This window comes from Echiichthys vipera (assembly GCF_963691815.1).
Source record: "Echiichthys vipera genome assembly, chromosome: 10".
Lineage (NCBI taxonomy): Eukaryota > Metazoa > Chordata > Actinopteri > Perciformes > Trachinidae > Echiichthys > Echiichthys vipera.
Window position 1 is genome coordinate 21,729,783 of NC_139835.1, and position 14,142 is coordinate 21,743,924.

The 14,142-nt window shown below is 39.6% G+C and overlaps 1 protein-coding gene across 1 annotated transcript; it reads left to right on the forward strand.

The window, feature by feature from the left end:
• Positions 1-4,375: 4,375 nt before the first annotated feature.
• Positions 4,376-13,707, forward strand: LOC310952986 (immunoglobulin-like domain-containing receptor 1). Its single transcript, XM_083921876.1, has 8 exons — positions 4,376-4,565; positions 6,421-6,591; positions 7,928-8,077; positions 9,083-9,202; positions 9,299-9,445; positions 9,606-9,731; positions 10,526-11,412; positions 12,976-13,707. The coding sequence occupies exons 1-8, from the start codon at positions 4,517-4,519 to the stop codon at positions 13,012-13,014; spliced, it is 1,689 nt and encodes a 562-aa protein (XP_083778002.1). The 5' UTR covers positions 4,376-4,516; the 3' UTR covers positions 13,015-13,707.
• The last annotated feature ends 435 nt before the right edge of the window (positions 13,708-14,142 follow it).

Sequence of the window (14,142 nt, forward strand, 5' to 3'; positions counted from 1 at the left end):
GCTTGAACACTTTCACTACGTTAGGCTGGAGACCTAATCAACCTGTCGTGTTATAATAATAGTAATACTAGTTTTGGTTTCTCAGACGTTAGCGAAGCAACACAGTACATTAAATAAACAGCAGGACCACCATGTTTAACTGTACATAGATCTTTAAATGTTAGTTAGTTATGGCTGAAATTGACAACAGAAATCAAAAGCACATTACACCAGTTTTAAAGTCGCTGCATTGGCTCTCTGTGCGCTTCAGGGTCAATTTTAAGGTTCTTTTACTAGTTTTTAAAATTCTTAATGGTCTCGGGCCTTCTTATTTATCTGCAATACTTTTACCCTATCGACCGGTGTTGGCCTTTTAAACATACCACAAGTAAGAACTAAAACACACAGGGAGGCGGCATTCAGTTATTATGTCCCCCGATTGTGGAACGGCCTGCCGGAGAACCTCAGGGCTGCAGAGAAAGTTTATTTTTTAAATAAGAGGCTCAAGACGCATCTTTTTAATCCGGCTTTTAACTGACCTGTTTGATTCTTTCTAATTCCTTTTATGCTTCTTTTATTCTTTTTTAGCTTCTATTCCTTTTATCTTATTTTACTGTTTTAGCCCCTCGGTTTTCCAGTGTTTTCTCCTGGGGGGGCGACCACACCGGGAGTTGTCTCTGGTCCACTGACGGGGGGCCCTGTCCCGTGGACGGCCCTGGCTCGGGTGGCTTGAGAGCTCTACACCGTGGTGTTTGGCCTCCTGTCTGCCTGGACTGGGGTGGTCCCTGTGGCAGCGCCCCCTGCAGTCAGGGACCGCGATTTCTCTCGGTGTGCAGATCTCGGTGCCTAGAAATGTCTCCTCAGCAACCGCTAGTGTATGTGTGTGCGTGAGTGCGTATGTCTTTCTGTATCGCTGTGTGTATATTTTTGGGGATGGGAGGTTTGGGTTTTCATAGTGTTTCTTTGTTGTTCACGTTTTGTTTCGTTTTTTTGTTTTGCTTTTATTTTCTGTAAGGCACTTTGTGCTGCTGTCAAAGTATGAAAAGTGCCATATACTGTAAATAAAAATTGATTTGATTTGATTTGAAAAAGTTTGCTAATTTCACAAATCTCTGCGATGTGAATCTACCGGCAGTTATCAACCAGGAAGTGATTTCTTCAAAGCTTTGACCCACCGAGGAAGAAGTGAAACTTACAACGAGAACACTCTTTCTCACATTAGGCTCACTTTTTAAATCCTGAACCTGAACTATGTCCAGTTTCTGGGGACCCCCTGGAACTCTCTCAAGACTCAAAGGGGGCCCCCGGACCCCTGGTTGAGAACCACTGGTCTAAACCCGAACATATTCAGTTCACTGTATAGGACAAAGGAAAAGCCGAAAATCATCCCGATCAACAAGCTGGAAACAGAGAATTTCGCGTAAAAAGTAATTGAAAAAGATGAATTTGTGTGGAGGAAATAAGACACGTCACATTTATATAGAAGAGAAAACACTTATGAAAGTGTAAGAAGAAGTTCAAACAGTTCAACAGTCTGCACAGATTTTATAAAATACATCATAAACATCGATCTTAGGTTGGTTAAATCTATTCAGGGACTTTCTCACTCTGTCATTTTTCAGAAGCATGAAGGTGTTTTTTGATCTCAACACTTCCAAACTCTCTACAGACAACACAAACTAGTCCATTTATTTGCATTTCTGCAGTTTGACAACATTTTGATATAAAACACTTATTGACTTTCACAGAATCTTTTGTTTGAGTGGTTATTGTGTTTTACAATATGTGTGATAAAGTGTGTGTACTGCATTCCAGATAAAGCCTCTTTTTATCGCAGCTTATCAAAAATACACAACTGAACAAACCGCAAAGCTTTACTGACGAGCTCCATCTGCAGAACTACACACAATCAGCACACGTTATCGTGCATAGTTATTATGTGTGCAGCTTTTTAATGTTTAAATATCATTAAATCAGTTTTGATTGGCTCATCATTATCTCATTTACAGAAGAACTGCATGTTTCCACATTACTCCTCTTTGTGGTCGTATTGACACTTTTTGAATACATTTTGCAACTGTTTGTTGTCGTGTTTGTGATTCTTTGTGACTCTCCGTAGTTGTATGTGAGTCTGTGATCGTTTCGTGACCATTTGTGGTGGTTTTGCACTCCTTTGGAGACATTTTGGAATTCTTTACGTTTGTTTTTGCCACTCTTTAGGTTATTTTTTTCGATTCTTTGGGGTTATTAAGGACCTTAGGGTCACTTTTTTGATTCTTTGTAGTAGTTTTGTGGCTCTTTTAAAAGTATTTGTGATCCTTTGCTGTCATTTTGGGACTCTTGGGACTCTTTTTTTTATTCTTTGTAGTAGTGTTGGGACGCTTTGTAGTAGTTTTTCAACTCCTTGGAGTTGTTTTGCGATTATCTGGCGTCTTTTTGCATTTCTTCTGGATTCTACAGTTACTTCATACAGAGCCTCTAGCCCAGGCGCCACTGGGCCTGTACCCAGTAGGTCTGTTCAGTAATCCCTCCATGATACTAACAAGCCAACTACCTCTCATCTTCTGACTCTGGTGGTGGTCGGGGGCGGCCCCAGCTCCTTCCCACTGTTTATTTAAAACAAAATGAGACTAAAGGTTGAAAGAAACAAAACAGAAGAACATTTGGTAACATCTTAAAACTCTACAAATGATGGTGTAGATGTTTTGTACACACTGGATAACAAGACAGAGAAAATGAAAGGTATGTTCATCCTCTCAGATACTGACGAGGAAGGAATGCAAGAATTGGCAAGTCTCAAGATTCAGAGTGGAGCCAGACACAGATGTGATGGCCAAGCTTTTCATCCACGCAGCGTTTTCTCAGGATTTCTAGCACACTTCAGTGAGCTGAGAGAGCAGCACTTGAGTTCAGCTCAGAAGGGCTTGTTTTGTGTCAACAGCAAAGCTCGCTGGGGTCCACCTCCCTGGATAAGAGACTCCCAGACTCGCTCAATATGACTCATCCAGAGAGTGAACTTTACACTCGGGCTGTTTGCCACAAACGAATAAATGAAAACCATGAGACGAGCTGACCTGCTTCTGCTTCATTCAGTCCATTCAGATTATGCAGGCTTCACTCATTTTAATTAGACTGGATGTTAACATTTACATAAAGAAAGCATTCATGTGCCATGTTACATTTGAATAAACTCGTCAGTGAACTAATTAATAAATTAGTAGTTTGCTCATGAAGCTGTCTGTTGTTATCTGTTTTTACTCTAAAACCAAAACGATGTGATTATTTGGTGAAAGCGCAATATTATAAATCCTTCCTTTAAATGACTCATTAGCATGTGCAACATATTTAACTTGTAGTCTCATCAACACACGGAGCAATGGAGGACAAAATATGGCAAGTCTCAATAAATAAACGCATAAACAAATGTATAAATAAATACAGGAATAAATAGATACATGCAGAAATGAATAAATACATAAATGAATGCATGAATCAATGCATAAATACATTTATGTATATATAAATAAATAAAGTAATAGATAAATGTATAAATAAATGCATGAATAAATAAATAAATGAATACATATATATATATATATAAAACAATAGATAAATGTATAAATAAATACAGGAATAAATAAATAAATGCATAAATAAACGAATAAATGAATGCTTAAATTTATGTATGAAAGCATAAATAAATGCTTTAAATTTATTCTACATTTTTGTTAACCGACATTTATTTATTTCTGTATCTGTGCCCAGATGTTAATGAGGTAGGAAGTCCCATTTATTCATGTTTTTATTTATTCCAGCATTTATTTAGTCATTTATTTCTGTACTTTTTTATTTATGCATTTATTAAACATTATTTTATTTCAGTGGTTTTTTATTTACTTAGTTTCGTACTTTTTTATTTACTCATGCACTAGGCATATTGTCCTGTATTTATTTATGCATGTATTTATGCATTTATTTTTTTATTTATTGAGGCATAGGTCATGTTCAGTCCTCCACACATCATTTGATTAAATAAGGTGTGTCACTCTCTTTAACAGTAAAAATAAATACATTTGAGATTTGAATTCAGGGGAAATCAAGTAACTCTAGGGTTTCATAGATGGATACAAGTAACAAGTACAAGTAACAGTTGATGAATGAATTGATAACTGGAGGAATCTTCACCTCCGCGTGCTCCTCCTCCTCTCTTTTATGTCCTCCATGTTGCACCTGTCACAGGGGGCGGGGCCAATGATGTCACCTGTAGCTGGAGAGGGGGGGTGATCCGCCTCCCTCCCTCTCTCTCTCTGTGGGGAAGTTGCTCTTCACCGCGGCTGTAAACACTCGTCTCTCGCCCCAGGGGATAAACAAACCTCCCAACATGTCGTCTTGAGTGTGAAGAAGAGTTTAATATGCTGAGCAGCGCGTACAAAACGTTTGCCTCCACATTTCCAGGACTTCTGGTGGATTTTGAGTTTCCCACAGGATAAAGAAGAGGAAGAGAAGAAGCTTCCGCGGAGGGATACAGAGCGACGAGATGGGAAATATGATCCTGATGGCGCTTCTGCTGGCTCACCTGCCGACAGGTGAGGCTTTAAAGGCGCTATGGGAAACATACTTTGTTTACTAATGTTTAAATTATATTCGGGGTGCACCTGTTTTTTTTCAGTGTATATTCAGGGATTTCGGGTGAAGCCACTTTGAGCAAACAGTCGAAACTAACAGTGATGTGTACAAAGTTAATTATCGACAGGTGTAAACAGGACAAGGCCGACTAACGTCACGTGACTGCACACTAATAGTTTTTATTAAAACACACAATAGAAAACAGCTCACACAGTGGAAACACAAGACCATAATCAATATGACTCTTTATTAGATCAAACCTGGATGAAGAAACAAATGTTGAAGATTTGAGAGTAAATTATTAGTGTTTTTATTGTAGTTTAAATAATAAATCAATCATCTACACAGAGTTAATCAAACCTTTTGATAACTTGATCAACTTTTAAAGTCATTTAGCAAACAAAAATGGCGACAAATATCTTGATCCAGCATCTCCTTCTGCTTTCATCCTGTTAGTAAATTAAATAGTATCATTATTATAATTATTTTCATAAACCTATCAGTTAAGATGTAGATTATTTCCTGGATTAATTGTTTGGTGAATAAACCGTCAGAAATAATTGCAACATGTACATCCCAGTTGTGATGTCATTAAATGTTTATATTCAGTTTACTGTAATGTAAGAAAAAGAAAAAATAAATCCAGCACGTTCTCACATCTTGATTAAAAATCCAAAAAGATGCAGAAAATATTAAATTGATGATTCATGCAAAGCTCTATAATCAAATGGCTTCAGATTTTGGACTTTTGAAGCAAATTGCAGGTGACTTATTTTATACACTGAACTTCTAATCCTTTAATGAAAGTCTAATGCAATAACAGTTAAAGAAAATATCATTAGTCTTAATCTGTTAAATCATTGGTCGATTAATCAGTTAATTGTTTGGTTTATAAAGTCGGAGACAAATCATGACGTTTTACAAATTACAGTTCTAAACACAAAGATAAATCAGTTAACTATCGAATAAAAAATACTGTTTTTACTTGGAGATTGAGTAAAACAATTATTGATTATTAAAATAGTTTTAGAGATAGAGATTCATTTTGTTTGTAGTTCGACAAATCAATGAATGAACTAATGGTCTCAGTCCTACATCACAACTTTTATGTCAGAGTTTAAAACTGTGTTTACGAGGATGCACTTACATAATGCTTGGAAAGCTGTGGGAACATTTGTATATTTTGTGTGTGAAAAATATTCAGCCATGAAAACATGCAGTACCCTTTTGTATGTTTGGACAGGATGGTTTATATTTTTATCAGTTTTTAATTCAGTTTTGTGTTGTCTTTTCAAACTAATAACTTATTTTACAACTATCTGTAAAGGCACAATCATTAATTAAAATACTGCATAACACACAACGCTGGATTATAGATGTGCACCTGATGCAGGTTGTTACTACACTGTATTTAACGATGGATCAGCAGCCCTAATCTATCTGTTGTTAATATTTTGAGATGTAAATCATCTGATTTAAAAACTGCCAACATGTGTCTCTGTCACAGTTTTGGACTTTAAAGAGAAAGTGTTTAAACCTCCACCTGAACATTCTCAATTAGCAGAGGTCACCTGTCATCAGCTGGTTTCCTCCAACGCCACGCTGCTGATCATGATTGACAGGAGGTGTTATTACTTCTAATGATATAGTACAATACATATTCACTTAAAGACTTCTGTTGTAAACTGTAACCAGTCTGGTCGGATTCTTATCAATCCAGCGAAGCAGTGACACAAACACCAACTTCCTGTTGGAGTAATTTGAATATTGTGACATGTGTGCTTCTATTTCTATTTGTCTTTGTGCTTGTCTCAGAGCTGCTGTCCATCCAGGTGATTGTTCCAGAGACTGAGAGGAGCACGACCCTGTTCGCCTCCGTCATCCTTCGCTGTGACTACTCGACTTCAGCGAACCCTCAGGACGTCCTGGTCACGTGGAGGTACAAGTCTTTCTGTAAAGACCCGGTGCTGGAGTTCTACTCCACAGGTGAGGCTGCAGGTGGACGGACATGCTGAGGATATTAATGTGCAAAAATGGAAACAAACACATAAACAAATGGCAGACAGGGAACTTTTTCACAGCGCTAGTTATTCTGTTGATCACTGGAGACTAGTTCGGGTTTTGCAGTAGGAAAAAACGCAAAAACACTGAAGCAGAGTGAGACTTCTTTGCAGCTCTCCCTCTCTCATGCTAGATTTGAGCCAAAACAAGGTGCATAAGTCGAATTTTCCCTCAGAACACATCAATGACAATATAATGAAAGATTTTTATGATTTTTCTTCCTGGGAACGCCTCAGGATCCCCCAGTTAGAGCTGGTTAATGTGGCCCGGGAAAGGGAAGTTTGGGGTCCCCTGCTAGAGCTGCTGCCCCCGCGACCCGACCCCAGATAAGCGATGAAGATGAGATGAGATGAACACCAAAAATAAATTGTTACCCCGGGTTAATTCTGCTTTTTAAGTGGATGTTTGATATTTTGAAATTCTGGTGGATATTCACGTGATATCGCAAGAATCCAGCTGTCGTGCAAGATAACTAGGACTAAACCTACTGGTATAATAAAGTGCATGTTATTTTATATTTGTATATTTCCAAACAGACAGATGCCACGGGGTGTATTTTACTTTGTTACACCACAACAAAACAAACAAAAACTGCAGGTGTTCATATAAAAAAGAGTCATTTTTATAGAAAATTTCCTTCCTTTGGTACGTTTTGACACTCATTTTAAAATCAGATGGAAACTTTCTCTTTTCCCCCGCAGAGACAACATAAAGACACTTTACTGTAATGTACACTGCATATAACATTGTTTATTGTTCTGTCACCATTCACACTGATTCACTTTGCAATATTATATGCAGTAAAATACGGATACATTTGAATATGTTGTGTATCTTAAACACATGTAAAGCTGCATCTCGCATGTGGAGAAATAACTAATGGGCGACTCTTCTGTCTTGCTTTATTGTTTTATTCATTATAAAGTTATTGAAAAGTTAGAAACTGACACACAAAAATAAAAAGTGCATGAAAACTGTAGTAGACTAATGACTTACGTTGTTTGATACATACAGTTTATTTTTATGTGCTGTTTACAGTGTATAAGTAAATGAATATCAAATTATTACCATTATTGTTATTGTTACTTTAGCTTCATTAACATGCTGAAACGTAAGAGCTGGTTGATGTTTTTTTTGTTGTTTAATTAATTATTGAAGTGCCACGGTTATGATGTTTTGAGCAGAATGAGGTAGACTGATCTGGAAGAACCAGAAAGAAGAAACTGAACGTATTTGACCGTATCTTCCTCTGTTTCTAAAGCCTATCAGGCCTCTCTGCAGCTGGGTCAGGACCCCTCCAATGACTGCCCGGACCGCCAGCGAACAGTTCGCACGGTGATCCAGAAGAGGGGCATTAGTGAGCCCATGCTGGGGGCAGAGTACAGAGAACGCAAAATTACCATTCAAAACAGTAAGTCTGATCCCATCGAATGTTGATACAAAAGTCTGGAAATTGATTCTGTTCAGTCAGATGGGAGGACCACGCTTTATTTTTGAATAGTCTTTCATGCTTTTAGGTGGCAGAAAGTCCTCTTTACAAATAGATTTTATTCCGTATGGAGGGATTGTTATGTACACAAAGATGAAAACGCTGTACAGTGGTTTAACCAGACTGACAAGTGAAAGGGCAGAAACAGACAAAGATCCCTCTGATTACAGATAAATCAGAGTATAACAAACATCATATAATCAAACATCAAGTGCAGATTTAAACAGGAGCAGGTTCCTGTTTCAGTGTCAAGTGCACAATAATTCCTGTAACAATGGAAATAACAGGTGTGCGCTTTAACTAAGCTTTTCTTAAAATGTCACAACAGAAACATAAGGTTAGCACATTGAAACTGGATCACAAAATATCTGCCCAACACATTACAGACTGAAAAATCACTGTTAAAACCTTTCCAATCTAACCACTGAGTAGACTTCAGAGAGCCCAAATAAAAACGTCTTTCCATTTTTCGAAATGATCGAAGGTCGTTAAGTTTTTCTCGACTGGAAAAATAAATAATCAATGTTTGAACAGTACTGTCCCAAGTTCATGTCAACACTGTGGGGACTAAATGGAAGTTTTAATAATTGAATTATCATTATTCTTGGGCCAAAACGATTTCAGAACGTAAATTATACATTTGGTGGTACTTTGAAACAAAGAAATCTCTGTTTAAAATAGCCATTATTGAAGGAAAAACATTAAATTTAACAGGTGAACGGCAGCGTATGTCAGTCTGAACTGTCAATACAATCATACATGACACAGTACAGGCTGCATATATTTGTATAGAAATAGGGAAAAATCTATAGACTTATATAAATGAAGGTCTGTGAACATGCCGTGTGTTAAAAAAGGACTTTTTACCAATCAGTATTTTACTTTGCTTACTGAAAAACTAACTAAGGTAACGTTGTCTGTGAACAGAGGCCGACCTGGTCATCACAGAGGTGATGTGGTGGGATAACGGCGTGTATTTCTGCAGCATCGACGCTGCCGGTGACACGACGGGCGACTCTGACCGTGAAGTCAAACTCATCGTGTACCGTGAGTTTCCTCAGTTGATGTTGTGGCGCCTGAGGTCACATAGAGCCTGGAAAAAAATGACTTTGTGAGACTGAAATATCTTCTTGCCTGTTCCAGACTGGCTGACGGTGCTGTTGATCATCATCGGTGCTCTGCTGCTCATCATGCTCTTCTGCATATGTTGCTGTCAGTGCTGCCCGCAGAAGTGTTGCTGCTACATCCGCTGCCCGTGTTGTCCACAGACGTGCTGCTGTCCAGAGAAAGGTACAAGATGCTGTTTGTTTGTTTGTTCGTTTGTTTGTTTGTTTTTTTACCCACATCTGACACTGCATGAAACCATAATCCTGCAGATTCTGTTTATCAAAAATCTTCTAAATCAATACAGTCAGTCAAACCTATGACCTCTTGTTTGCTCTGATTTCAGCTGTGATGCAGCACCGGATGATGCGAGACGCTCAGAAGGCTATGGCTCCTTGGATGAACGGTCAACCTATTTACGCTCCCATTAGCTCCAATGCCTCCTCCCAGGGCGTTCCCATACTTTACTCAGGTGAGTGACACAAAAGAAAACACAAAACTTCCCTTTTAATGCTTTGTTGCATCATCCTCGCCCAGGCTGAAGGGCGTATGTTTGGTTGTTTGGTTCCAGAAGTGATAGGACACAATGTCCACACTATATGAACGCTTCTTCTATAGATAGATAGATGGATGGATCACTGTCTGTAAAAGAAATCACATAAGTACAAAGAGACATAAATACAATATAAACCACAACATAACCACAAGAAATACATCCACACACATACATACATACATGTAGCACATATATAGAAGACTGTGTTAAGGGGGTGTTTGGGGTGTGCTATAATGTGAGCTCTGCGAGCGGTGGCAGAGAGTCTTTGTTGGCAGCGTTTGCGGATGTCAGTGGTGCGTTGTTCGAAGCTCAGTTCGTTGTCCGGGGTGAGTCCGAGATATTCGGAACGTTCCACCCTCTTAATAGGTGGAGCTGTGGGCTGTGCTGTGTGTACTTGAGGTGTTAATTAACAGTTCTTTTGTCTTTGCTACATTCAACTGCAGGTAATTGTTGACCATTATGTAAAGTGGGAGATGGACTCCAGTAGCCTAGAACAGAGTTAGTCATGAAGCATGGCAGTGTCATCTGAGTATTTGAAATATGTGCCAATAGGTAGAGTGAATATTGGACTTACATTCAAATTCTTACAATGACAACTTTATACGATGAAAATGTGTCGATCTCGTGTTTACAGCTGGTTTCTGCTTCCCTCAAGTGGCCAAAAATCAGTTGTGGATGTGGCATAATTCATGTCTCCCTTTCTCTTTCAGGTTCGTACTCTGATTACCCCACCAAACAAAACTTTGCCATGGCTCCCATGCAGCTGGCCCCCATGGCCCTGCAGCATCAGCCTCCTCCTCCACACCATATGAACGGCAGTTCGCACGGGAGCACTCGCGGCACCGGCCAGGTGTTGGACTACCTGGAGAACCAGGTGAGGGGGCTGGATGTGGGACCCCCTCAAATGGCTCCACACCCTCATCACAACATGCTCCCGTTGCAGCCTCGACTTCAGCCTCAGCCGCCTCCTCAAGCAGTCCCCTACACACCGGGGCCCCCGAGCATGCTGTCAGCCCTGGATGAGATGGGCGTGAGAGGCACAGAGAGAAGGGTGATCACACTGCCTCCGATAATCCAGCGTGTACCCAGCTTTTCCTCACGCAGAGGGCCTGGAGGTGGAGACGGAGCCAGAGGTTTTCCCAGAATATCCAGCCAGTCCAGTGGGAGTACTAACCGCTCTGGGGGAGGTCTCCCCCGCGACAGTAGTCGTGGCTACAGAGACGTCTCTCCTCCCAGACGGGGGATCCTGCGTGAATACAGCGATGACTCTGAGATGGAGAACAGGCGTGCAAGAGCTCCGCACAGGAGTTCGAGGAATGAGAGAGGAGGCTCGAGCGGGAGGAGAGGAGGTGGATCCAGAACGCGTGCTCGTAGTCGTGACGACCTGATGGAGGAGCTGCGCGGCAGAGCAGCGCGGAGGGAGAGAAGCTATTCCCCTCCTCAGCGTCGCAAAGGATCCTGGAGCTCAGATGAGGAGGACAGCAGGATAAGGAAAGGAGGTCAAGGGAAGCATTGGCCAGAGAAGCCCCCCAGCTACTCCTCCATTGAGGACCAGCCTGGACGCAGTGACGTCCGGAGGAACTACAACCGCCTTTCTGTAAGATCCTGACATACACTCTGAACCAATGGTCTCATAAGAGTTCTTGTCTTTGTTTCAGTGCTTTCTGTCTCCTCCTCTTTCTTCTTAGTTTTGACTGATCTCCTTCTCCACTTTGGTACTTTTTGGTCTTTCTTGAGTGTTTATTGAACAGTGGTGGAAAAAATATTCACATCCTTTACTTAAAGTTACAATCATAATCAATCAGTTTGTCACCTATTTAAATCTCTGTTAAGTAACTATCAATCAAAGAGTAAGTTAAAACAATGGTGAGTGATCATACGATCCATGAGTGAAAGCACTTCTACTTGCCTTTTTGCTGAGTTTTCCAATCTGTGTGTCGGTGGCGACACATTCCCTCCCTAGATGTAAACAGGTCGCCATGTTGGTGACGCTGCTGACAGCAGTTGGTCTCCCAACATATAATAGCAACATGCGTGTGCTTACGCAAAAAGCTTCGGGCACGTCCAGAACATGTGTGCGTGGTCGGCTGGGGACTGCTTACAGCGGTTACAAGCATCACTGTGACTCAGGTATATCTTAGCCAGTTTAGCGTTGGTGAAATGTTCTCTATGAAGCACCTTCCACTGTAACAGGCCGTGCCTGGCACAAATCGAGGATGAGTGGAGCAGTTTTAGAAAGTCCCTCCACTGGACCTCAGTAATGTCTACCCCCAAATCCCTTTCCCATGCACTTTAAGGTGATACAGTGGGGACTGGGCTCAGAAGAGCAATCCTTTTATAAGAGTAGAAAGTGGTTTGAGTTTGCAAATGCCAGAGAGAGTTGCGTTTTCGGATGTCAGTTGTGCGTTGATCGAAGCTCAGTTTGTTTTCCAGAGTGAGTCTGAGATATTTTAAGCACTCCACCCTCTCAGTAGTTTAATTATTAATGGGGGTGGGGGTGTGAATGAAGCTGTGGACAAGCATGGCAGAGTATTTGAAGTATGTGGTGATAGGTGAGAAACAGTCGCTGCAGTGTGAATATTGGACTCACATTCATCAGATGGACACAAAAACAACTCTAAATGAATGCTTATGTTGCTCAGCTTTTTACTAACAACATATCTACTTGTGAATTAGAAACAGCATATTTTGCTTCACTTGTAAGATCTCTGTCGGGCTTTGATTTGAAGTGTTTTTTTGAGTTGTGCGATTCGTTGTTATAGAGAATAATAAAGAACAGCTGTTGTGGTAAGTTCTGTGTTGGACATGGTCATTATTCAAACGTATCGTATCGAGGCCTCTGTGTCGTGATATTTATCGTATCATGAGGTTGCAGGAAATACCCGCCCTGGTAGATTATTAGTACAGTACGGCATTATAACACACAAGCACGTTTTATATGTAAATGTCAAAATAAATGCAGCTGAGTCAAAGGGTTTTCCAGAAATGAAGTGGACTATAAGAGCAGCGTAACATGGGGATACTTATTGGCAGTTTTGACATACTTTTACTTTACTCAAGTGCTTCAGTAAATGCACTTAGTTACTTCCCACCACTGGTATTGAATCATTATATCTCCGTCTTTAACTGAACTCCACCTCTGTCACTTTTCCCTCTTTAGGATAGAAGTTCCCGTAGCGGCACCAGCGTAGTCATCTGAAGCATTTCTATTTTTATTTTTTTTACTTGTTCCTGAATGTTTCCAGAACGGTGAAAATGAAGTCAAACAGTAGGTACCTTCATCTGTTCAATCAGCTTAAGAGAATATTATTATTGTTGTTGTTGTTGTTGTAAAATTTGAGTCCTGAAAATGTGCTGCATATACTTTACTTTTACTCTGTAATTGCAAAGAAAAATAATATTCTTATGCATGAAGAAAGGCTGTTTAATTGAGGCTATAAATGAATAATTTGCGATTATGTTGTGTGATTATTGTCTTATAGCTGTATTAAATGGTGTACTTTGTGTCTGGTGATGGATAAAATGATCCTTGCTTTGGTGTTTGTGAAGTAAAGCTTTTACAGTTACAACAAGCAGATTGTTGCATACTGTGAGATCTTGAGGGTTAATTAGGTTCATCGTTGAGAAAATGTTTTGTGTGAGACATAAAAGGTGTGTATTTGTTTTTTTATTTGTTTTTTATAATTTCTTATTTTTGCATAATGTCTGGTGCTATTTAAAGTGTCTTTCTTTCGCTTCTGTTTCTACCTTTTGCCCATAATAACATCATTAACAGAACGGTAACAGAGTGTGGTCTAGACCTACTCTTTATGGAAAGTTTCCATTAATAGAATTAACAGCACTAAAAAAGGACACTCCATGGACGTTTGTAGTAAGTTAGTGGACAACACCGACCTATAATTGTGATTTTAATGACTGCTTTTGTTAGAAACATGAATAGAGATGTATTGTGATGAAATGTGTATGTTTTAAATAAACATTTTTAGATATAGCTTGTGCAAAGTGCGTCATTTATGTATTTTTTATACATTATTAAATCTGATGTTTCTAACCAGACAGAAGTGATCCCTTAAACTAAAGATAGATTAACAACTGAACCAAGTGTGCAACTGTTTCTCACAAGGTTGTTTGGAAATGTGCACCACTAAAATAAGATGTCAACTGGGTCCTTGTGTCAAAATGTTATTATGTGCTCTGCCGAGGTGCCATTGAGCAAGGCACAGAGCCCCCAACGGACAACAGAATAAAAAAACAGACTTTCCCCATCAATAAAGTAAATCATCTACTTATTTAAAAGAATATGTTTTTTTATGTTTATATTTTGCTC